This window comes from Neofelis nebulosa, chromosome 12 (genome assembly GCF_028018385.1).
Source record: "Neofelis nebulosa isolate mNeoNeb1 chromosome 12, mNeoNeb1.pri, whole genome shotgun sequence".
Classification (NCBI taxonomy): Eukaryota; Metazoa; Chordata; class Mammalia; order Carnivora; family Felidae; genus Neofelis; species Neofelis nebulosa.
The window spans coordinates 6,045,760-6,071,561 of NC_080793.1; the positions used below are offsets into that span (position 1 = coordinate 6,045,760).

Sequence of the window (25,802 nt, forward strand, 5' to 3'; positions counted from 1 at the left end):
GGAGCATTGTTAAGGACGGCTCCACGGCAGCTGTGGTCACTGAGAACGTGCACATATGTTCCCGCTGGCCACGGGGCGTCCCCCCACCCCACCCCCCAGTTCTCCCTGCCCTCCCGAAAACATACACATCTCAGGGAGAGGAGCTGGCATTTCCCCCCCTTGGGCCTCTTCGTTCACCCACCGCCACAGTCCACACGTCGTGGACGCGAAGACCGGACAAGTGTCTGTCCGGCCCGTTTCACAGAGACAGCAGTACCAAACGGCCCTTACTATGAAAACCCACTCTGCAATCACAGTCCCACAAAACCACTTTAGCCACGCTTTCTGTTCCAGCTTCCCCTCTTTCAGCTACTGACGAGCGGCTCCCTCACCAGCCATCAGCAAAAAGGAATCCGTGGTGTCTCTCTTTTGGAAAACGCGGCCCGAGAAACACGGCCAGCAGACACTGAAAGAGTACGAATCCTAAACATATTCCAAGGAACCGAACGGACCTTATGATGTGCTGGCGAGACATTCAAAAATAGGTCTCTGGGGAGAGTGGTGCGGGGGACAGACAGGAGGGAAGTGGGGAAGGGTCCGTCACATCAGCTTCAGAACAAAGAGGGAACTAGTCTGACATCTCGAGTCCATGGCTCCCAATTGCTTTTTTTTTCTGCGTGAACTTAACCCTGTCCTTCTGACTGGACAGGAGCTGGTCGTAAGAAGACAGAGGAAAAGAAACCAGGTCGTGATATGTACTTTTTAAATGTTTGTTTATGCGGGAGCATAAGCGGGGGAGGGGCAGAGAGGGAGGGGGACAGAAGATCGGAAGCAGTCTCTGGGCTCTTAGCTGTCAGCACAGAGCCCGACGCGGGGTTCGAACTCACAAACCGTGAGATCATGCCCTGAGCTGAAGTCGGACGCTCAACCGACTGGGCCCCCCAGGTGCCCCCTCAGGTCATAGTTTAGAAGAAGAAGAAAAAGCATAAAGAAACAATGTTAGCAAAAAGTAAAGGAGGCTACCGAGTCAATATCGTATCTCTTCCGGATCAATGGCAAGATAATGGTTTGCAGCCAAAATATTGACACGATAAACCATTAATCTGCTTATCTCAGGGATAAGAGAATTGTTTTTCATTGAATCTTAAAATTCTTGTTTTGCATTTCCAGTTTGAATATGACAAATGCTCTCTCTCACTTGGGATGGGCAGTGCTCACGATTCCCAGCAACATGGAGACTGGACAGTTACAACCTTGGGCAAGGAACCCCCATCACACACTCAGCCCCTGGGTGTCGCGAGAGAGGAACATCCGTCATGGAAGGCAGTGGGTCTGAAAAAAAAAGGCTGAAGAAGAATAAAGAAGAACGCCCACAAAAGAGTGCCCATGAGTTTGGCTACCTGTCCCTCCTCAAGGGTCCAGCTCGGCCTCTCAGGGGCAAAGAATAACATACACTGAACACAGGGACACTGAAGACTAAGATGGCTTGAAATGCCAAGAACGCAGAGAGATGCTTAGTTCCCAAACAGGACAACACAGTTGGACCCTGGCTCCTGGCCTGCTGTGCTGTTTGGTAAGAGATGTTCAAAAGGCGGATGATCTTCAGAGATTTGGGCCCGAAAAGCCACAGAAACAGGGTAAAGGGCAACGCTACCGTAAAGAACTTCATGAGGTTCACGAGAACGTTCAGGAGGCTCTTGGTCAAAAGCCATTTAAAATTTTGTGCCTGTCACAAATAAAGGAAATTCCTCTTGTTGGTAAGGTTATGTGTCACAGGTGTTGCACACGTACACACACACACGTACACACACACACACACACACACACACACTACGGCCATATGCCTTGCTGACAAAGGGGAGGCATTTGCAAAGATTGAAACCAGAAGCACACACACCATCATCCCAGAGACATGGATGAGAGCCACACCGAAGAGTGAGATCAGGGGTGTCTGGGTGGCTCAGTCGGTTGAGCGTCTGACTTCGGCTCAGGTCACGATCAGGTCTCGTGGTTCTTGAGTTCGAGCCCCGCATCGGGTGCTGTGCTGACAGCTAAGAGCCCGGAGCCTGCTTCAAATTCTGTCTCTCTCTCTTTCTCTCTGCCCCTCCCTCCGCCACTCAGGCACACACGCGTGCGCTCTCTCTCTCTCAAAAATAAACATTGAAAAAAATTTTAAAGAAAAAAAATGAAATCAATTTCCAATCTGGACTCAACTCGAGTTGGACTCCTAGGAAGGACACACAGCCCCCTTCCTCCATGCAACTACCGCAGTCTTAAGCTGAAACACACGATTTAAAGTTTCGGTTCCTGCAGAAACATTCCCATTTGAAGCCTCAAAATGAAAACCAGCAGTTAGATCAGGGACGCTAGGCACTCACACAGCAGCCTGGTAACATCTGACTCCAGGAACGGGGCGGGGGGGGGGGGGGCGGGCTTCTCTTGGTCTTCATGATGAAAGTGGGGGGGAGTCAAATAAAGGAGGCTTGCGGGAACACCTATCAAGTTCAATTCAATAGTAACTACAGTCATTTTACTGTAAAAAAGGCAAAATACTGCATACCATCAGTTCTATTTCCTGTTAATGGTGCGTGCTAGCCAACAACGCTTCATCTCTCCTCCAAAGTTCAGCTCAGCCCCATTCCGGCATGTGTGCACGCACACACACACACACACACACACACACACACTCATGCACACACAGTGTGGCTCTCATCTACTCTGGCACCCCGCATAATGGGAAGCCATCTGGGCTAGGGGAAAATGAGCTTCCCCATAGAAAAGATTGACGCCACGATATAAGAAATTCTTTCTAAAGAGTAGTAATACTCTGCCAATTTCAGTAATGATCTTTGAAGAAAAATAAGGCACCGGACACATTCCCGCCCCGCCCCCCTGCCGTGAGGAGAAAACCGTCTTCCTTTCTCTTCTCCGAAAGAAATGCTACCAACCATCACTGTGGGACATACCCAACTTTTCAATATGTATGCATTTTAACAGCCAACCCCCATTCCCGAGGAACAGCAGCACCTACGTCCTCCTCGCAGGTGCGCAGAGCAGCAGACCAGAGGCAGGGGAGCGGGTCGGCCAGGACAGAAAACATCAGCACCTTTTATATAACTGACCAAACAAATAAATAAACCAAACCTTCTGCAGATTTGGGAAACAATCCTGCACCCGTGCCTGGATTCCCTGTGACTCTGACCGATGCCCTTCCAGGCCTCGGCTCCCGTCAGTGATACCTGCGGTCAGCTGCAGGGATTTCTCCCATTTTCAAAGCGTTTTTAAAACACTTTTCTCCCAAAGACAGCACAAAGGCTTCCCGTGTTCTAAGGAGGCAACTCTCCCCAGCCAGGGCCACAAAACACAGACAGGCTGAGGTCAGCTGAAAGTCCCTAGGCAAGTAATCCCTCAGGACTTTTTGCAAATTGTCATTTGTAAAAGGTGAGAGCGAACCCAAGCTCCTCTCAATAAGGGCGCCCTCATTTGCAAGCTAATATGCTTTGGGGAGCGGGCTCTTGTAGGTGCCTCACCCGCTGAGCCCACTCAGGCCTACAAGAGCCCAGGGGGGCAGACGCTTCCTCAGAAGGTGAAGGGCCCAGGTCAGGGTCTGTGCTCCCGAAGCTGTGCTCCAGGTCAGGCCTCTCTGGCCCAGGCACTGGGCCAGTCCCAGGGTAACAGGGTGCACCAGGCCACCTTGGCCCTCAAGAAGCAGAGTCTTAGGAGGGCAGGAGAAAGCTCTGGGTGAGCAGTAACCTGACCTCGTCTCCAAGCCTGTGGGGGTGCCGGGAACCCCACCCGCACCCCTCCACAGTCCAAGCACCTACCCACTGCCTGACCCAAGGAAAAACAAGTCTGTGATACATGTTTGTAGCACTAGGCCTTATTTTCGTTTAAACCGGTGGCCATGAACTCAATATTGGGGATCACGAGCAGCTTTGTTAGAAACGAAGACAAAAAAACAGCGTATGATATACAGTAAGGGTACATATCCCATAAAGCCTTTTATTTCAGCTACACGGGTTTTAACGTGCGTGTGCTAACCGGTTCGGATGGAAATAGTGTGAGCAGTGTTTTACAAGTTCAAAAATAACTTGTTATAATCCTTAGGATAACCTCACGAGGTGGGTATCGTCTCCGTCTCACAGGTGAGGAAACAGAGGCTCGGAGAGGCTGGGCAACCTGCCCAAACTCACACAGTTAACAAACGGCAGAACTGAGATTCACACCCTACTCTCCCACTTTGGAACTCCCCTTTGCAGGCGTGCCCCATCATGGCACAGGAGACAGAGATTCAGGTTCAAGTCCTCCTTCTGGCACTTCTGGGGCATCTGCCCTGGGGCAAACCGCTTCCCCAGACATCGGATGGGTATCCTTATCTATACGAAAGGGAATTCAGGCTTCAGGGTTCCCTCCAGGAGCGATCTTTTCTTATTCTATACAGGGGGCTCCCCACCCCGCCATCTCCAAACCCTGGCCATCACTCATCTATTCTCCATCCCAGAAGCGTTACATAAATGGGACCACACGGTATGCAACCTTTTGGGATCGGCTTCCTTCATCCAGCTGAATTACCTGGAGATTCATCCAGGCTGCCGAGTGTATGAAGAGTTTATTCCTTTCACTGCTGAGGAGTGTTCCGTGGTACGGATGTGCCATTTTGTTAACCATTCACCTGCTGAAGGAAATCTGAGCTGTTACGAATAAAGCCGCGACAGGTTTTTGTCTCTGGAGGACAAACTGGAGTAGCTGTGTGCTGAATGACAACGTGCGTGCTTAGTTCTGCACGTTTTCTCAAGAGGCTGGGCCATCAGACGTGCTTTTTAAAAGCTCCTTGGGTGGTTCTTGCGCCCGGCCAGGGTAGAGGGCCAGTCTGGGTCACCCGTTTCCTAGAAGGATTCTGAACAGCTATAAATCCCCTTTCAACTTGATGTCTAAAATCTTGTGTATGAGCTTCGGTCGTCGACGCCACAGATTCATTCATTCCTGTGGACGACGTTGATCTACTGTGTCGTATCCAGTCGGCTAAGCCAACTGTCGAACCAGCCAGACCATACTTTGCCAGGAAAGAAAACAAGTCTCACTTCCTCTTTCCAACTCACACATACATGTTTTTATGCACCCACATGACTACCACTCACTTCTCGATTCTAATCCTAAAACGGGTGGATGAATGGAGGGGAGGAGGGGACCGCCTGAGCCTCTGCCGGAAGTTGCTACCTGAACAGAACCAAAATCAGATGCTTCCCCGTCAGTATGTCTTAGGAAGATTCTCGTGCTTTGTCGCCCTGGGAATCCCCGTCCAGAAATCTGGACTCCTGCCTCTTGAGGCACCCGGGGATGGTGACGTGCCTCCGTAAACCGAGGGGAAATGTGACCGGGGACACGGAAAGGAGAAGGGCACGGGGTCTCCGGCGCAGACACAATTCTCAGAGGGGTGCGTTTTAGGGAAGAGGGTGCACACCGTGGGGAGGAGCTGGGAAGGGCTCCCTGAGGGCCACCCCCGCCCACCTCACCCGGGGGAGTCTTCACTCCCCCTGCTGGAAGACCAACCACCACTGGACACTCTTGATCCCCACCCCGCCCCCCAGGCCTCAGGCACTACGGGGGAGCGTGGGCTTTGGGGACAGTGCAAGCGGGCGTGTCTGAGATTCAGTTTCTCTCTTTCCAAAGCAGACACCCCGGTCCCCGCGGGCTCCTGCCAGAGGCGGTGCGGGCCGTGCACAGTGGCCCACACGCCCATGCCCCGGGCAGCAGGAACCCCGGGCCTCCCCGCGCCCCAGCACTGACTGCCGCCTCTCATCCCTCTTCCTGCTCGCCAAGTCTGGGTTTAAACAGATCCTTCCTCCTCAGTCTTGTTTCTTCCTCCTCCTTGTCCTGGGCCACACGTGCAAACACAAAACTCAGCCAGGGCCACAGAGATGCTCCGTCTCAGTCTTCCTGTAAGTGGTTCATGTGAGAGCACACCCAAAAATTCTGCCTTCGCACCCCAAGAACACCAGCATGATAACGTGAGAAAGTATGGCACTGGGGACGCCCGGATGGCTCAGCCCGTTAAGCGTCTGACTCTTCATTTCGGCTCAGGTCATGATCTCATGGGTCATGAGTTCGAACCCCACGTCGGGCTCTGTACTGACAGTGTGCAGCCTGCTGGGGATTCTCTCTCTCCCCCTCTCTCTCTCTGCCCCTCCCCTGCTCTCACGTGCGCTCTCTCTCTCTAAATACATAAATAAGCTTAACAAAAAAGAAAAAGTACAGTACTATCTAGGATTGTACATAAACCTCAAAGACACCGAGGGCCCGAGGGCCAGCTGCACAGCCATGCTCCTGGACATCCAGAGCTACTTTTAAGCTCTGATGGCAGAGCTGAGTAGGTGGGTCAGAGCCCATATGGCTTGAAAGTCTAAAGCAATTTACCGGATGGTCCTTTTGGGGGAAAAGAAAAAAAATGTTTAACTTTGAAAGGACTGTGGGATCATGAGCTGATCGAGAGCCGGATGCTGAACCGACTGAGCTACGCAGGCACCCCCTCCCCGAATGGTCCTTTAAGAAAAGTTACGCCAACCCCCGATTCTGAGTAAATCTGCACCTCTCAAATCTCTTAGCTAATACTACTCTCTTCGATTTGGAGCTTGCTTTCCGTAAAATGTTCTAAGTGCTCATCTTGGACCTGAAAAGGAAGAAGTGAAGCATCACGTGTTTTATCCACCAACTATCCACCTACTACACGTATCCACCAACTACATAAGGGAGGTGAGGAAGAAAAGAGTCCACGATCATAGCCTGCAGAGTTCGGCAGGAGAAGCGCCTGGTGTCTGCAGACGTGTGTCCTGGGGAGGGGACACCGGTTTAGGACTTCAGAGCAGTGTGACGGGTGTGTGGAAAGGGGGAAGCAGGGAGAGGGGAGGGAGGGGAACAGGGGCCAAGAGAAGATAAAGAAGCTAGGGAGCACCTGGCGAGGCACTGAAGGGAGTCAAAACGGGTCCCTGGGAGGAGGTCCCGTCGCTTCCGAGACCCAAGGACTGACCGGGACTTGGATAAGGTAAAGATTCTTCACTAAGGTAAAGCACTGGGAGGGGGGATGGGTTTCAGGAAGAGCGAAGACAAGAGACAGGACCTGCGGCAAGGACGGGAAGCCGGCAGAAGGGCAGGCAGGGGAGGGCGGGACCCCCTGGGTAGCGGAAGCTGCCACAGGTCTTAGAACCGAGGAGTGGAACTGGTCAGACTGGCTCTAGCCAAGTGGCCTGGGGGGGGGGGGGGGGTAGCAGGGAGAAGGCACTGGATAGAAAAGCTGTCACACAGAGAGCAGCAGGAAGAGTCCCGAGCTGGCAGGGTGCACCTGCCAGAAACTAGGAGGTGTGGGTGCTGACTGAAGATGTGGAGAAGTACGATGACCTGAGCCTGACCTGAGCCGAGCGGAGGGCAGGCTCTGGAAGCCAGGCTCCGACCCCTCTCGAGTGGGCTCACGCAGCGGTGGCCCGACAAGCTCAAACCGCCCTGGACACAACTGCCCCAGTCCCTTCCTACAACAAGACCAAGTCTCGTCCCTTAGTTGACTCGTTTTCGCGCTCCTATGCATACACCTGTTTGCAAATCTCAAGGCCCTGCCTAAACCTTCTGCCGAGGCTCTCCGCCTGACTTCCGGGTTGAAGCACTTTTAAACACGCCCAAGTAACACCTCCAAAAGCCTCTAGGGGACTGAGCTTTAACCCCCAAAGGTTAAAGAACCCGGCCTCCCGGGAAAGGTAGAGGGTTCATGTTGCCAAAGAAGTGATCTGGTGAGCTTCTGTCCAAAAAAAAAAAAAAAAAAAAATCAAGCCAAGCCAAACCAAACAAACAAAAAACTGCAAGCAAGCCCTTTGGAAATCTTTGTTGCTCAGAAAAAAAAAAAAAAAGTGTGGCAATTCCTGCTCGGTGTTCGTCTCTGCTCTCCTACACTCTCGTCGCACAGATGGCACAACCATGACCCTTCGAGAAAGCTGTCCGGTCACCATGAACATCACCTTCCCTGACGGGTCCTGTTCGTTCACCGAACTTATTTATCCAAGAGAAGAGAACTGGCCTAGTGACCTTGCCACCCTCGTCAGAAGACGATCTCGTTGTGCTCTGAACCTGCCCCCAACTCCCAGAGTTCTCTCTAACCTCCACAGCAAATGCCACAGGTGGAGAGCTGAGCTGGAGGAAAACAATTGGCCTAATTCTGTTGTTTGGAAGGTGCTCAGCAGAAGAGGATTAACTATCAAGCCGTCCTGCCCAATGTAAAAAGCCTGGGGGAAGTTTCTGGTTCTTCACACACAGTGTGTTACGTAAGATGGACAGCTGGCCCGATACGGGAAGGTTCGTCCCTACTGTAACCAGGCTTCGTGTTCAGAAAGGAGAAGAAGAGAAACCGTGTTCGTTTTCTGATTCCAAGGACTCAATCCCGCAAAGGCAGACACAGAAAAACTTATCGTCCTCAAAACAAGAAGTGACCTTACACAGCGGCAGCATCCAAGTGAGATTCTGGACTCACCAGCTACACCTGCCTGTTCTTCATCAACAAACTCAGCAGCTTTTACAAATTTCTTTGAAATGGGTGTCCAGCGGGTTAACAGGAGAAGAACGTCTGCCAGGGGACAGTGGTTTCATTTGCAAATACCTCGGTGCTCTTTATGCAAAGGACACAGCGACTGCCTACTCTGTGCACACAGTTTGCACTTCCCCACCACGTGGCGGGTGCAGGCAAGGCAGAGCGTGGTGAAGGGTATTGATCGTGATTTCTGGAAACAGTGGGCCAGGGAGACTGGACTGTCCATTACTGGGCCGTGTGCTCAGAGCCAGACAACTCAGTTTTATTTTTGTATTGACGTCCTGTAAGAAGTGAAGCACGATTGCCCTGAGAAGGGAAAATGGTTACTTCGCATTAGAGCTTTTCACGAAGGCAAAACTACAGAAAATGCAATCAGTCATATTTGGTCTAAGAAATCACTGGCACCAGCCAAACAAGATCACAGGGGACCGTTTTGGAGCAGCCATTTAAAATGGTCACTGGGCGCCCGGGTGGCTCAGCCGGTTGAGCGTCCGACTTCGGCTCAGGTCACGATCTCGCGGTCTGTGGGTTCGAGCCCCGCGTCTGGCTCTGTGCTGTCAGTTCAGAGCCCGCAGCCTGCTTCGGAGTCTGTGTCTCCCTCTCCCTGCCCCTCCCCCGCTCACGCTCTGACTCTCTCTCTCAAAAATAAACATAAAAAAAATTTTTTTTTAAATGGTCACCTAGGGGGCGCCTGGGTGGCTCAGCCGGTTGAGCGTCCGACTTCGGCTCAGGTCACTATCTCGCGGTCCGTGAGTTCGAGCCCCGCGTCGGGCTCTGTCCCGACGGCTCAGAGCCTGGAGCCTGTTTCGGAGTCTGTGTCTCCCTCTCTCTCTGCCCCTCCCCCCGTTCATGCTCTGTCTCTCTCTGTCCCAAAAATAAATAAACGTTAAAAAAAAAAAAATTAAAAAAATAAAATAAAATAAATAAATGGTCACCTAGTTCCAATGGGGTAGACCTTGCCTGGGTGTATATTCATAAACAGTATCTTGGGGTGCCTCGGTGGCTTAGTCAGTCAAGTGTCTCTCCTGATTTTGGCACAGGTCATGATCTCACAGTTTGTGGGTTCAAGCCCCACGTTGGGCTCTGCACTGGCAGTGTGGGGGCCTGCTTGCAATTCTTGCTCTCTCCCTCTCTCCCTGCCTCTCCCCCACTCGCATGCTCTTTCTCTCTCAAAATTAAGTAAACTTTAAAAAACAAAAACACGGGGCGCCTGCGTGGCTTAGTCGGCTGAGTGTCCGACTTCAGCTCAGGTCATGATCTCACGGTTTGGGAGTTCAAACCCCACAATGAGCTCTGTGCTGACGGTGCAGAGCCTGCTTGGGATCCTCTCTCTCCCTCTCTCTGTTCCTCCCCCACTCGTGCTCTCCTTCTCAAAATAAACTTAAAAAAAAAAAAAACAAAAACCACAAAGAAGTTTAAGCAGAAAGGAACTTTTACACCAAAATGAGCCACAGCCCCCTTATAAAGTTCCCAGCGTGAACCTATCCAACTATTCCAAAAAGGTTACCAACGTAACCTTTACATGTTTAACACCTAAAAACGATGGCTGATGGGCACCGAGGAGGGCACCTGTTGGGATGAGCACTGGGTGTTGTATGGAAACCAATATGACAATAAATTACATTTAATAAAAATAAATAGATAAATAAATAACAACAATGGCAATCTCCCCATCTGGAAGACACTGGAGAAATCAGTCACACCAAATTACTTTTTCTACATACATCAAAACACGCTTCTTTTTTGGAAAAGGAAATTGCTCTGTATATACTATTGAACACCTTGATTTTTTTCCACCTAATAAGACAACGTAGAAATACGTGCATACACACGGTTGGGTAGGCAGGCAGACCGACAGAAGGCCAGAGAAGACGCTGGCTGACCCACTGCGTGCATATTCGTGTACAACCTAGTAAACTTCGGACTCCCTCTTCCAGTCCTACTTTGCAGGACGCCCAATGTGATCAAGGAGGTCCAAGTTCTCTGAACAAACCCATCTGACAGATACTCTTCGCGGAGGTGCCGGGGGGGGGGGGGGGGGGACAGGCACTTCCACGTTGGTCTCAAACTCTTTGGGGGGGGGGGGCTGAAGTGGGGTACAGAACCAAACCACCAAATAACACAGGAACGAATGAGAGATGGGTGCTTCTAGAGAGAGCCTGTCAAACATGGGAACGGTGAAAAAGGGAGCCGACCGAAGCAAGGTCACCCCCTCCCCCGCCCCCACCTTCTCTTTCCCTAAGGTCAGGTTGTAGCCACAGGCTTCCTGAGAGTCAGGCTTCGAATCTTAGCTTTTCTTTGGAGAAGAGTGGGAGCTTCAACCCCCACGCGCGTGTCTGAAGCACGAAGGGCCACGTCAAACAAAACTGTCGGATCAGTCGAGTGACTTCCGAACCGACGCGCAAAGGCCTCGTCTTTACCTCCGAGCCCGGCTGTAAGCACTCTTGCAACGTCAGGGCGAGTCAGAGCTCAGGTGCGGGAGAGTCGCGGAGAAACATCCACCCCGGTCGGTCGTGGAAATGGCCGACACGCGGCTCCAGCTAAGCGGCAGGTTCGCTACCACCTGAAAGGCAAAGACGTTTCCCCGCAACTTACCTCCGTCATCCAAGGGCCGTTTCTGGACTCCGTATCCATACACTGAGGGGTCCACTAGAGGTGTGGAATTATTCAAGTGAGGAATTGAATCAATTTTAGCAGCGATCTACAGAGAGAATCAGATTTAAAGACTCAGTAACAAATCCGGGCTCCGTTTGAGGGAGAAAGACGAGAGAGCGCTCTTCAAAGGCCTGTGTTACCCCGCTTCTCCCCCTGACCTAGATTAGCACGAGGCAGCGTCGCCGAGGACACTTTTCATTGCTAACTGAGTCTTCTTTCGACCTCAGTAACAACGTGTCTTTAGCAGTAAAATACTTTTGCACATCAGTCTTCCACAAATCAGTATTTCTAAGCCATCCCTTGAAATACAGGTACACTGCATTCGAAGAAAACAGGCAGGCCACCGCCATGAAGAACTCTGTTCCAAAGGTTTTCTTTATCGCAGGATTCCCTTAAGAAACCAATTCCCCGGTACTATTTAAAAGGCTGTGTCTGCTCAAACATGACCGCGCGTTAGGAAAACATCCATCCCATAACTTGAACGCCTGTTAAGTGATGACGTCATCTCTGCAGACATAGAACAGCAAGCCCCTCCCCACCGGGCGTGTCCGAGCAGGGGGGAGGGCGGAACACGGCTGTCTGTCCCAACTACCTCAGAAGGATTCCCGCGCTGGACCAAGCGAGAGACCTCGGAGAGCGATTTCGATTTTTAATATTATCAGTGAAAAGAAAAAAAAAAATGATCACACAGCTATTGAAGTGTTTCTCCCCAGAAACAAACGCTGCGCAGAAAGTTCTGCCTACTTTGTTCTCGTTGGAAAGTTCAACGGGATCTCCCTGATCAATCAGCTCTTTATCATGTCATCAAAGGAATATTTACAGCCACTGCTCTGGATGTTAGTCCCTGAGTTAAGCTTAAGAAGTAGGGGTGGACCGAGGGGCAGACGGAAGGGCTGTCCCACAGAGCGGGTCTTCGGTGGGAGTTCCGGGCTTGTCCCCATGTGCCCAGCTTCTGCGACCGACGTGAATGACTTGAAACAAACAAAAAGCCAAAGACAAGCATGACACTGAAACCCCAAGGCAGGGCTCGGATGTCGGGGATCCAGGGGTCAGGTCTCTCCCTCTGGCTTCCTAGCCCTGTGGTGTTGGGCAAGCCCCTCTCCCCTCTGCAGGGGATCCTTTGGATGTACCAGCTGCACCCTTTGGGGCAAGCTACCAACACACTCTCAGCACAAAGGAGCTCTGTATGCTAGAAAGCACTTCACAGCATGGCTGTTAAAATAAGGCAACTTGTCCAACAAATGCCGAGTGCCTACTATGTGCGGGGCTCTGTTCCGGGCACTGGGTTCCTGTGGTCAACGAGAATAACCAGGCCCCTACTCTGTGTCAGCAGTCCGTGGGGAGTGACAAGGTCTGCGAGCTGACCAGGAATCGATCCTTTCAGCTGGTGATAAGCATTATACTGATAAGAGAAGATAGTGAATTGTGCTAATGAGAAGATAAGTGCTTAGGAGAGCTGCTTGAAACACACGGTGATCGGGGAAGGCTGCTCTGATCTCTTTAGATCATGGGATCTAAGGCCTATCTGATGAGCAGTTGGCTATACAAAAATCTGAGGAAGAGCATTCCAGGCAGAGAAAACAGCCTGTACAAAGGCCCTGAGGCAGGAGCCAGCCTGCCTGGCAGGTATGAGTGTAGAAGAGAGAGAGGTCAAGGTCACTAGAGAAGAAAGAACTGGACGTGTTCCAAGACACAGGCAAGGGCCGGTTCGCCAGGGCTTGGATTTTACAGGAAGGGTGACAGAAAGCAACCGCAAGGCTGCGTAGGAGAAGTAGCATGCTGATTTACGTTTTCAAAAGATCCCCTTGACAAGGAAGACAGCGTCTAAGGAGACAGGAGTGAGAAGATCATTTAGGAGATATTCTAGGTCAGGGGTCAGCAAAGCATGGCTGGCGAACCACCTGCTTTTGTAAAGAAAGTTTTACTGGAATACAGCCGCGTGCATTCCGCGTTGAGGAACTGAGCGGAGACCGTGTGGCGTACGATGCCCGTATACATCATTTACTGTTTGGACCTTTAAAGGGAAAAGTCTGCCGGCCCCTGTCTAGGCTAGAGATGATGGCACCCTGGATGAGCGCTTGCTTAAAAACAGTATTATAAATAACTGATTACAATACTAAGACCTGCTGCTAGAAACCCAACCTCCTATATCCAAGAGGCCATTTGCTATCAAACGAAACACTGTACAAACCTTGCCTCTACGACAGACTCGCAATCTTGCTTTCCGTGTTTGTTTTGGATAAGCTTGTGGAGGTTGGCTACTTAAGATCCAAATGTTACTTTGAACGACCCAGCTGGCAAAACAGGTGGATTAAAAGGCGAGGACACTGCAGTGGCTGGTGCCCCAAGGAGACTCTTGCATGTGCCATGATAAACCAACCGAGTGGCAAATGACTGACGTGGGGTTTTGGGGATTACTGGCCCGGCTGCTTTCACAGATGGCCCCAAGTGCTCCCAGTAGACAGTGAAGATGACCCCAAAACACAAAGAAAGGGGGACAAGGGCTCATGATTCTCAGGGGAGTCCCCCAACCGCATGCATGTCAAATCACTCCCAAACACAGAACCCCAAAACATAAACTCGACACATTAGGCACGTTCCCTGCTCCTTTGGGAGGACACTCTCAGCTTCCAGATCTTTTCCCTCCCTTCCAAAGTAGCTAGAGTGTGTTCCTGAGTCTTTGGCCTTCCTTATAATTTCTACGGTTAGGTTTCACATGTTGCCGGAATGTCATTTTTTCCCAAAGCCGATACGCTAAAAATGTTACAATAGTTTCCTGTTCCTGAATTTGATTAAAGGCTGAGGCTCTCAGATTTGTTCTTAAGTCATGTTTACTTCAGTTATCTATAATTTGGGAAATTTCCACTAAGAGAAAAGCAGTACAGAATACTGGTTAAGAGGGGTAGCCCTGAAGTCAATGGGCTGCACTTGAACTCTTGGTTAAACAATGTTAAACAGGAGTTTGACAATACAAGATACAATTATATCACTGACAATACGTTGTAGATATAACAACATTCTATAAAGAGACGAGGAACTCTTTCCTTCATACAAGTGCAACCTTGTTTCAAGAAATGATTTTACATGTCCACTAAAATAAGGAGTTAAAACTTAGTGTTTACTTATGTGCTGGGTACTTTGCAAAGACCATTTTAAATTCGCTACCTCATTTGTTCCTCTCCCCAATTCTCTAGGAGGCTGGTAGGATTTCCATTTTAAAACAAGGAAAAGCGAGGCTCAGAGAAGCTGAATGCTCTGCCCAAAGTCCCACATCTCATAAGCAGAGGCACCGTATTTAAGCCTGGCCTGCCCAGCTCTAGTCTGTGCTATCGACCACAGCGCTGGGCACCCCCTTTCGTCCGCCTAAGACTTTCTTAAGTATTTCTCACTTCCCAAGGACCTGAGACCTAATGATTTCCAGGGCACGGAGCTGAAGCAATTCCTCACGTCGTAACGGACCGTTGACGGGTAGCTGCTTAAGGGAGGTGAGGTACATTCTCAGCTAATATTGGTGCTGGCCAGAATATAAGAGAGTCACTGAAGCCAGGATATTCCAACAAAACCAAGGCCAGTCCGGAGCTTATCGGAGAGCCTGACCTTGAGGGGACTTTGCTACTGATGGTTTTTACCACTCGACCCCCTTCTCCCCTCTTTTGGAGGGAGGCAAGGAGGAAAATCAGTTATCTTGCTACACGTGCTGTTGGAGGCACCTTTATAGATGAAACACTAATCAACGTCACACATGTGACCCCGACTCTGAATAGTTAGCGGCAATGAGGAGAGGGGGAGCACTGAACTAGGAGGCAGTCAAGAGTCCTGGTTTTCCAGCCAGCTCTTCCAGGGTACGACCCCCAACGGCCTTGCTCCTTGGGGGTACTCACCTGTAAAATGCACGGACAGACTAAACCAGTGTTTTCCTAAGAGAAAGAGGTACACAGGCATATTTGGGAGATGCACGGATAAATGTTTTTAAACTTCTGTATATATATATTTCTTAGTTACCTTCCATGCATGGCAAAGTTTTTCACTTCTGCCAGTGATTAAGTTTCCTTTTAGAAATATTTTAAGTCTGAATTTTAAAAAGATTTAAAAATACTAAGTAAACACCGAGGGGGTCAGCGTTATGGCGAAAATCATGAAGGCGATATGCAAATCATTAAACTTAGGAATCAGCCATTAATCATCCCCAGGGCACACGTCTGCGACTAAAATTCTCTGACAAGGCTCATAATCCAAGTAGCTCGCCTTGTAAACCCAAACGGGAAGCCGTGACTATCTCCACTTCACAAGGAAAACATTATACCGACCAGGAACAGACAAAGCCACCTGAAGACCCAGTCATCCACACACCGTGTCCATGCTAGAGCCGCTGCTGATGGTCACGGACCCAGCAAGCACAGGCTGCAAGCTCCCGCCACCTGCCAGGGAGCAGGAACCCAACTTGCCTCCCAGGAACCCCTGCTCCACGGTCCCGAGTGACCCCGCTCAGACCCTGAGAATACGTGGGCTGGACCGAAAGCCGCTGCTTCCCACAGCAAGAAGAAACGGCGTGTCACCCAGGCAGTGGAGCCCAACGGCTAAGACCAAGTCCCAGACGGCAGGTTCTGGAGTCAGGGTGTGCAGGGTCAAGTCCCAGTGGCACTTCCCACAACCCAAGAGGGTCCCAAGGAGAGCAGCAGGTGTCTCAGACTTATCGCCTGCTAAGTGCCTGATGGTGCCCCCATTCCGTCTTCACGGGGACCTTACACGGTAGCTACTCTTCTCCTTATCGTGGGATTGGGAGCGTCTACCTGGAACTGTATCCGCCGGGATAATGAAATAACAATGTAAAGCACCCAGGACAACGCCAGGCCCGTGGTAAGAAATTAGAAGGGTTTACTTTTGTATTTTATTGAATAATAATAATAATAATAATAATAATAATAATATAGAGAAGGACACGGATCGTAAGTTTACAGCTCGTTGAACGTCCACTTCCTAAAATGCCTGTGGACTAGGGTCAAGATCAAGACACAGAACATTTCCGGCACCCCTGAGGTCTGCCTCATCACCTCCTTCCGTTACCCCAAGGTCTGCCTCATTACCTCCTTCCGTCACTACCTCCCCCCACCTCCCAAGGGGGACCTCCTAACGTCTAATATTAGCTATTAAAAAAAAATTATCACAACCATCAAAGACCTCCATTTTCCAGACGAAGAAACTAAGACTTAAAGAAGTTACATTGTGTGTCCAGTCACTAAGCTGGCGAGTGGCACAGAACCAGAACCTGAACTCACACGGTCTGAATCCGAAGTCTTAACAGGCACTTCAGGTGCAGCAGCACCCCCTTACCCACAGGGGATACATCCCAAGACTCTGGAGGCCTGAAACCACAGGCAGCACCCAACCCCACGTATATCGTTTTTCCCTTTACATACGTGCCTGTGATAATAAAGTTGACCTTACAAGTTACGTACGGTAAGAGATGAACGATAACTAAAAGGAAAATAGAACTGTATAATATACTGTAAAAAAAAAAAAAGTTATGTGAACGTGGTGTATCTCGTACTGGACCCGCTCTACTTGTGGTGACACGAGGTGGGTGACAGAGGCGTTGTGGAGCAGCGTTAGGCTACTACCGACCTGACAACGTGTCAGGAGGACCGTTCGCTTCTGGAGTGTGATGGACCAAGGGTGACTGAAACTCTGGAAAGCAAAACCGCAGATGGGGGGGGGGGCTACTGTACTACCCCCTGGGGTTTTGCGACCATCAAATGAGAGAACGTATATGGAAGTCCTTGCCTGGCATCCAGCGCAACAGGGGCTCCATGAATGCTGGCCATTGTTGTCATGAGACGGGGCCCCAGCTGATCCTGCCCTATTTACTAGCATTAACCAAAACAAGGAATTCTATAGGCCAAATAAGGTACAGCACTTCGTGGTGGCTTTCCTGACAACCTCATGCCACCCACATTGGGGCAGAATGGAACTTCCCTCTCTGTGTCTGCAAAGCACTTTATAAACTACCTTTGAATAATGTAACTCACTGACAAAGTTATTGGTTCTATGGTCTCCCCACTACAGGGAGCTCTTGGAACAGACTTGTCTCAAGCTTCTTAGTACCGCCAGGACAAAGGTTTTTTAACTGAGAACTTCAGGGCTTGGCTTTAGAGAATTCACGAACCTCCTGAAATTACACACAAAACTATTTAAACATTGCTGTGGTGAGGCTCAAAGTTTTCAAGAGTCTTAAAAAGGCCCCTGCTCCCAGAAGTTAAAGCACAACTCCCCTGATGCATAGCAAAGTGCTCGCCACATGGAAGGTACCCCTCAAAGGCTTGCTAAATTTAAAGCAGATCTGGAGAAGCCCACTGGTAGCCACAATGCTGAGACGACCAGGCGAAGCTCTAAGCTGAAATAACGCTCCAGCGGGACCCTCCAGCGCAGGCCCTAAAGAGGGTAGGTCCGTTCCCCTTCTACCCTACGTCCCAGTGAATTCCACCGGCATCCTTCGATGCTTTGTTCAGATTCCGAAGTCTCAGAGATGGAAAATTAGCCAGCCACCTCTGTGAAGGAACCAAGCCCTTAGAATGCAGAAAATGGGGGTCCAAGAACGACGGCATTAACTCTTTGTGTGCCTTTGAGAAAACTGCTTTATTTTCCTTTGGCTCGTTATTGTCAAATACACGATGAGAATGAGAACCCTCGTCCCGGCTACTTCACTCGCTCACTGGCTGGACTGAGCCCACAAGAAGACGAAACCAGCCGCAAGCTGTCGTATCTTTGTGCTGGCCCAGCATCCAGGCAAGAGGCCCATGGAGTCAGCAGATCCTCAAATAATGGCAGGCAATTCGAATCACATCACTACTTCTATTAACACTACTCAGTCTTGCAAGTGATTTGCTATCATCTGGTGTGAGGATCAAAGTATAGTCGACGTCTCCAAGAGAAGTACCAACTATTCTTTCCCAAGTGTCTTTATAAGAAAACTCCAAATGCGACACATTTTCAAGAGAGGTGATTCTTAACAGAATAAAAGGGTTGCACAGGAAAGCTGGGGAGAAGGGGAGTCTGAATAGGTGCCCAATATAACATAATACAAAGCAAAAGAACCCAAAGATATGATCAATTTTTTTTCAGCTCCAGCTAGATGTCAGCTCTCTGAACGTTCGCAGGCTTGAAGGAACTATTGAGATTATGTAGCTTAACGTTTCCTGAAACGTGATCTGTAGAATATGACTTGGTTTTATGAAAAGAAAGTATGAAATTACATTAACTTCAGGATATCTACAACGCACACCCCGAACTCTTGTAGGACTTAATACACACAAGCGTATTAAAGGTTCGGAGAAATCTGGCATTAAAAAGTCAATTCACCTTTACTTAACCCTGTATTCCCCAAATGTTATCTGTCCATGACCCCTTTCCCATGGAAGATCTATGAACAGCCTGTAGATCAAATGTTGGGAATGGCTGGCCCAGCATGAGGTCATATAGCTACTTGCGGGAGACCCAGGTCTCCTAAATCTCCATACACAATTCTTTCCATTAGAAATTTCAAATAAAGGGGGCGCCTGGGTGGCTCAGTCAGTTAGGTGTCCGACTTTGGCTCAGGTCATGATCTCACGGCTTGTGAGTTCGAGCCCCACGTTGGGCTCTGTGCTGACAGCTCGAGCCTGGAGCCTGCTTCCGATTCTGTGCCTCCCTCTCTCTGCCCAACCCACTCTCATTCTGTTTCTGTCCCTCTCAAAAATAAACAAACAAACAAAAATCTCAAATAAAGGTGTGCCTGGGTGGCTCAGTCGGTTAAGCTCAGTTAAGTCCGACTTCGGCTCAGGTCATGATCTCACGGTTCGTGGGTTCGACCCTGCGTCGGGCTCTGTGCTGACAGCTCGGAGCCTGGAGCCTGCTTCAGATTCTGTGTCTCCCTCTCTCTCTGCACCTCCCCTGCTCATGCTCTGTCTCTCTCTCAAAGACAAATAACAAAGACATTTTTTTTAAAAAAAAAGTCTTTCCGGGGCGCCTGGGTGGCGCAGTCGGTTAAGCGTCCGACTTCAGCCAGGTCACGATCTCGCGGTCCGTGAGTTCGAGCCCCGCATCAGGCTCTGGGCTGATGGCTCGGAGCCTGGAGCCTGTTTCCGATTCTGCGTCTCCCTCTCTCTGCCCCTCCCCCGTTCATGCTCTGTCTCTCTCTGTCCCAAAAATAAATTAAAAAAAAAAAAAAAAAAAGTTGAAAAAAAAAAAGTCTTTCCTTTAAAAGAAAAAAAGAAATTTCAAATAAAAACCAGAGATGGACTCACAATTTGGAAAGGGATGAGGAGAAAACAACTTGTTGACTAGGCATCCCAATGGCAACCCAGAGAGCCAATGCCCCGTGTGAAAGGGCAGCTGCTACTCGGCTCCTGCTGAGTACTGCCATTCCAGAATGTGGGAGCAGTGTGGCCAGATTTTTCCCAGAAAAGCTAGAAACTCAAGTTTTACTGGACGTCATTCTAGTTTCTAAGTGTTGGCACTGTGTAGGTGAAACAAAGCGTGCCTGCAGGCCCCCTGTGAGCCTTCTCCAGCCCGTGAGCCACCAGCTTGGGAACTCTGGTCTAGGCAAATTTGTATCTACAGAACAAATGGGACTCTGGAAGAAACCAAAGTTTGATGATACATTTGGGCTATCAGATTTTAAGAGAAAGGTAAAGAAGTCTCCGTTGAAAACAAGAAAAACCTTAGAAACATACAGTGGAACGCAGTGTGCATTTACTATTTACCTTACAATAGCAAACAGGAAGTTCAGGGCTTCCGTGAAAGCAGTGACCCAAGTAGATGGTCACATCACCAAAACCCTTGAACAAGGTCTCACTCTTTACAGGGTACTCTACTGGGTCCCACCAAAGATACAGCAACAGGGTTTGAGGGAGCAAAAATGAACGCACCTTCAGTCGTCAGTCCCTGGTGACTGAGGGACCTGAGCTACGCAAACTGGGCGTGTGTGAGACAGTCTCGGCGGAGTCCGGCTTAAATCGATGGAGACGCCACACACTTGCCGTGAGTCAGAAACATCACACATTAAGGAAGCAGAGGCAGTCTCTCTCTGGGAGTGACCAGGGGCCAATGAACAAAGGCTCTGTCTTTTAATGGCGGATGCACATTCTCGTAAAGGCAACGTAGCGCCAGATCTTCTGCTGAGGCTCAAAGTGTGAGACAGCAGCATGGCATGGCATCTTCCGGAGGACCAAGGAAATTCTGAGGCCCTAACCCAATGAACCTTTCCCCCCAAAAAGTACTGTAAAGAACAGGCGCCAGGCCTACGGAACTGTCCAAAAGGCTGCTTTCTTACTGGTTCTGCATCGGCTCAGTCCCGATCGTTAGGGCGCAGAACCGTCATGGTGCTCAACCCCGACAGGCTCCGATCACACTGTATTCATGCGAACGGAACAGCCGCGGAGTTATGCAACACACAGCACTGACTGCGTCTAGGTCGACACAGGAGCTTAAAGTCCCGAAAAGCACCAGCCGTCAGGCAAGAGAACTTCTAGTCGGGTGATGACCGACAGACAGCTGGCCCAACCTGGGGAAGGCGGCTGGGAACCTGCGACACACTGTGGCGGTCACACTGTCCTGTGAACAAGCAAACGTGTGCGCTAGATGGCGGGGGCTACTGGATCCCCAGGAGCAGGGGGCTTTGGGGAAGTATTTTCGCTCTTAGAAAAAACCAACCAAACAGAAGGGATTCGTATCTAGTTATCCATCATCTCCACGAAGACGTCTGGGAGCCCAGACAGTCACGCAGTGCGGCTGCAGGGCAGGATGGCCGAGCCTGGTCTGGCTCTGGGTCCACCTCCCACCCTTACGAGGACCCTACTCTCTCTAAACGAGTTTAACAAATACTTTATTTTTGCTGACCCGCCAAGGAGTTAGGAGAGCTGAACGTGCTTTTTCAATACCCCGCAGGTCTTAGATCTTCATCAACGGGACCGAGTCAGACCGCACTTGGACACGTGGATACTTCCCTTCAGAACGGTCGTACGCTATTAACTCACTGCTGGGGAAAATTTTAAATTTTACACAACTTCAGAGACTCCCTTTTGATCGAGGAATACCGTGTTCACAGTGAACTAACAGTAACAAGGGGCTGGTTCCCTCTGTTGGAAAGAGTCCAGAGGATACGCAGGAGGCTTCAAGATGCCAGGCAGGAAGCTTAGTGGGTTTAGGTACTGGACTCCACAAACCAGACTTAATAGAAACAGGAGGTTCAAATCCCAGCAGGGCCAATTTGGACTTTATTGTGGTTTTCTAGATAAAGTGAGCACAAGACAGCTTACCCCTCCCTGACAAACTAGCGAGGGCTTTATAGACCATTGCTGGTGTTTATGAGGGCATGTCAGGGGGCGAGGGGGTGGAGGGAAGCTGCACAATCATTTAAATAAATAAGTACACTGTCTTTTATTTCCAGTTACTGGAGAGAAAAAAAGCACATCTCTGCAACATGCCGTGTATACAATGAAGTAGAACCATCATCAACCGGATGCCCAAATAACAGGAGACCCTTTGAGGTAAGGTCTTCTATAAAGCACACAACAGGACGCCGGGGTGGCTCAGTCGGTGGAGCGGCCGACTTCGGCTCAGGTCATGATCTCGTGGTTCGCGAGTTCAAGCCCCACATCGGGCTCTGTGCTGACAGCTCGGAGCCTGGAGCCTGCCTCCGATTCTGTGCCTCCCTCTCTCTCTGCCCCTCCCCTGCTCACGCTCAGTCTCTCTTTCTCTCTCTCTCTCAAAAATAAATAAAAACATTTTTAAAAAAATAATAAAAAATAAATAAAGCACACAACAGTTTCAATTTCTCACATTCCATTCTTGCTCAATGCGAATCTGGAAATAAACCTAAAATTACCCACAAACCTGTTTTTTTTCTTTAGATTTTTAAAGGCCATCAAATCCTTGCAGATAGTATCGACCTCCAGCTGTGAATACTCAGAAGTAATACACTTACAGCACTGTCTCCATTGGGCTTATTACTGCTCCAGTCAATGGCGCATTTCAGAGCTGGGAACATTTCCAATGAGGTTCTCTTTGCTAGTAGGAAACACCACCGCTTCACCAATCCACATTAGGTCAGCATTTAACAGAGGGTCTCCCTCCCTCTTGAGCAGGTTGTCCAAGAATACGAGTTCAACCACTGGCTCAAGAGAAGCAGAAAGTCTTCTCAATGGTTCGAAATTCATTTTATGTTCAACTACAGGCCTTCTGTAAACTGCGGATCTGGGCTCTTTAGGGTAGTGACTATAATTCTTCCTGGATGCAGAGGGCCACCAGGTCGAGTGTCACATAGCAGCCACAAAGCGAAAGCCATTACATTATTAGTAGCCAGTGAGAGACAAAGTTCAGGACCCTGTACTGTAGAGGAGAGCAGCGCGACACGCCGGCAAGCAGAGTAGTGGAAGGGGCTGTGAAGTCTAAGTAGGGTGGATACTCACTACTGTACTGGTTGATGCCTAGGCAGTAAGTGACAAGCCATCAGACACAATTTTAGGTGGAACCACAGGTATGGGAAGTGCTGGGATCCAATATGTCTATAGGAGCATCGGTATTAAAATGAAAAGTCAGTATCGGGGACACAGGTAGGGTTCCCGCCCCTGGAATACCGGAAAGAGATGTAAAGACCATTATCTTCAAGCGACCAAGTGGAGACCTTCTTCTAATACAATGAGTCCTGTGGCTTTCTGTTAGGAATCAAGCAGTAATTAGTTACAGCCCAACTTTTACACTGTCAGTTATGCCTACAATTAAATAGGAAGAGACGATGACTGTAACACACTCGGCAGAAACGGTTTAGGTGCTAGAGCTAACCTGTAAGATTTACACACGATACAAGGACACGTTTTGCTCTAAGCACCCTGCCGGAAGCCAGAGTATTCCTGGCAGGTCCCATATTCGCTCTCCAGGGAAGCCCGCAATCTCTTAAAACCCAGCTTAGTTAACTCTGGCAAAATGCACGACATTGTCAGATGGTAAAGTTTCACCGTTGGGATGAGTCCATCTCACATTCTCCCCGAGAGAGAGGAAAACTACTGCCCGTAAGGGATTACTTCTACGTCTTGGGGTCCACCCACACCTATTTAACATCCTCCTCTCTCCCCTCTCCAAGAGCAACTTCAAAAGTAAAGTACCCTCGAATTCCTTCCACTCCAGTCTTGGAATACAGGAAGCCCGAAGACGATGTTTTCCAAGTTTTAAGAAGCTACAGGGCCCGAGACGGCCGCTCTGTGTCTATACCCGGGTCCTCACCGGGAGCTCCCCAGCCCCCTTCCCCTCGCGAACCCCAGAAGCCCACGCTGGATGCCCTGCAGGCCCAGCCCGGGCGCGGGGGCGCGATGGGGCCAAGCGACCCCGGCAAACCGTTTCCCAGCGGCTGCACCTAGGAGAGCCGCCCGACAGGCTGGGCCCGGGCGTCGCGGTGGCGCTTCCTCCCTCCGCTTCCCCGGCTGCCGGCGCCCCAAGAAAAGGCCGAGCTCGGCTGAGGCGTCAGCCCAGGCTGCCTCCCGCCCCCAGGCCCGACCCCCTCCTCCCAATCGGGCCCGGCCCGGCCCCGCCTCGGGCTCTCGTGCTCCCTCCAGCCGGCCCCGCCCGTACCTGCCGGACCCGGTGCAGGGCGTCCACGAAGCCCTCGGCTTTCATCCCCACCGGAGCGCTCTGCCCCTGCACCAGCTCCGCCATTACCGCCCCCGCCGCCGCCGCTCAGCTCCCCCGTCCGGCCTCCAGCTCCGCTTGGGGACCCGTAGCCGGAAAGGGAAAGTCGCCCCACTTCCGGCGGAAGGGAAGCCGGGACGCTGGAAGCGAGAGGAGCCGTGTCGGGGGGGGGAGGGGGGGGCGGGGCCAGGGCACGTGATCCCAGCCCGGCCGGAAGTGGGGGCGGGGCCGCGGGCGCGGGGGCGTGTCCAGCGCCGGGGGCGGCAGCGGTCTGGCCTCGAGGAACGGGGAGCTGTTCCCAGACCGGATTTGGGCCAGGCCCGTCGCTGATGTCGTGACAGGCCCTTGAGGCTCGGATGGGGCCCGAGGTGTCCGGCTCTCGGCTGTTTGGAAACCCAGAGAGAAGTGACGTGGTTTTCCCAAGACAGCCCCCGAGCAGCCCTGGTTCACTAGAAGCCTGACCCTGGCAGTCCCTCCCAGGAATGGCCATTGGTTTGGAATATTGGGACTGAGCTCTTGGAAATGGCACCATTGAGGGCCCAGAGGGAGGCTGGAGGTCGAGGGGGCAGCGCCGCAAAATGTCTGTTCCCCAACATTTGCAAAGAGCACCCGGCCGGGGTCCAGGTGGCAGGAGGACGAGGCTGGGCTAAACCACACCTGGGATTACCTGGCGACACAGCTCAGGAAGGACGCTCCCGCTGGAAAGCCAGCATGCTGTCCTCTTACACATTCCTGCGCTAACTCTGGGGCTCTGGGGAAAGAAGAGATAGGGACAGGACCATCATTGTTTCCATGCCTGCTGACTCAAAACCGTCCTGCCAGAGGGCTTCTTGGAATGCTTAAGTAACTTTCTCCTAATGGTACTCGCTAGGTGTCGATAACTTCAAAGCAAGGGAAAGAATCTTCGTGCTGGAACACACGTGCGCCTTTGAGATGGCGCTTACAAATGAGCAAACAAACCCGCCAGAAGGGAAACAAGGCTTAGGGGCTTTGACACACATCTTGCTGGTGGCAGGCCCAAGCAGGGGCTCCCATCTTTTGATTAACACGATTGCCTTTAGGATTAATATTTCCCAAGGCCTGTGGCGCCAAGGAGTTGGATTTTAATGGAGAGTCATGTCAAGCATTTTACGTGCCTCTTGAAGTTACGAAGGAAGAGGAGCACCAGAAAGGAAATTGAGAAGTAAAATACGGTGTGGCTTTCCTTTGATGATCCTTTGCTAAGAGAGCTTTGGGTTTTAGAAAGAAGTGTGTGGAGTAACTGGCCAATCGAAGAGAAGTTCTTCATTTGTTAGTGACTTTGCGACCACACTGTGAGTTCCTTTAGGGCAGAGACGGGGTCTCTTAGTTTTCCCTGTATCCCTAGAATTTGACACACGGTGGTTTTCTGCCAAGAGAAGTTATTTTGAATCGAATAATGCCAAATTGGAATAAGTCCTAGATTATGGCGAAATAAAAGAATTTGGCAAACTTGTCACAGTGAAGGTTATCACTTTCAGGCAAAGTGTTTCAACCCGTGTGGAAAAGCACAGAGTTGGCCATGGTTGCTGTTACCGGTGAAGGGTTATCATGAGGCAGAACCAACGCATGACCGGACATATCTATCCTGGACATACCGGACCAACACATGCTAACATATCTATTTGTGGCCCATCCTGGGTGTGTTGAGTGTTTTAATTTTGCCAAGTTTGTAAAACTCAAGGTGAAGGTGGCATCAACCTTCAGGAACGGGGATGGTTCTACCGACCCAATATCACAATGCTTGTGTTTTGAATATTTTTAAAAATCTGAGGTGAGTATGTTAATCCAAATTCCAGCTGGCTCTCCCTATGAGTATAAACAGCGAAAACAGGGCTATTGGCCCAAACCTAAGGTGTATTCCAAAGACTACAGAGTGTCTAAGTAGGAAGACAAAATTCGGATTCTTCCTCTTTTACTGGTTCAG

General features: G+C 50.4%; 1 protein-coding gene across 4 annotated transcripts in view; it reads right to left on the reverse strand.

Moving 5' to 3' along the window:
- The window catches only part of FUBP3 (far upstream element binding protein 3), a 50,342-nt gene extending 26,385 nt beyond the window's left edge, over nt 1–23,957 (reverse strand). For 3 of the 4 annotated variants that reach the window (XM_058693807.1, XM_058693808.1, XM_058693806.1), the window contains exons 1-2: nt 23,801–23,957; nt 11,141–11,246 (exon numbers count right to left, since the gene is read on the reverse strand). In XM_058693807.1, the coding sequence (XP_058549790.1) occupies nt 11,141–11,246; nt 23,801–23,884 (190 nt within the window). In that variant the 5' untranslated portion in view covers nt 23,885–23,957. Of the gene's footprint in view, nt 1–11,140; nt 11,247–22,160; nt 22,585–23,800 lie in introns of those variants that run through there. The other variant, XM_058693809.1, reaches the window with a different exon arrangement.
- Between the last annotated feature and the right edge of the window lie 1,845 nt (nt 23,958–25,802).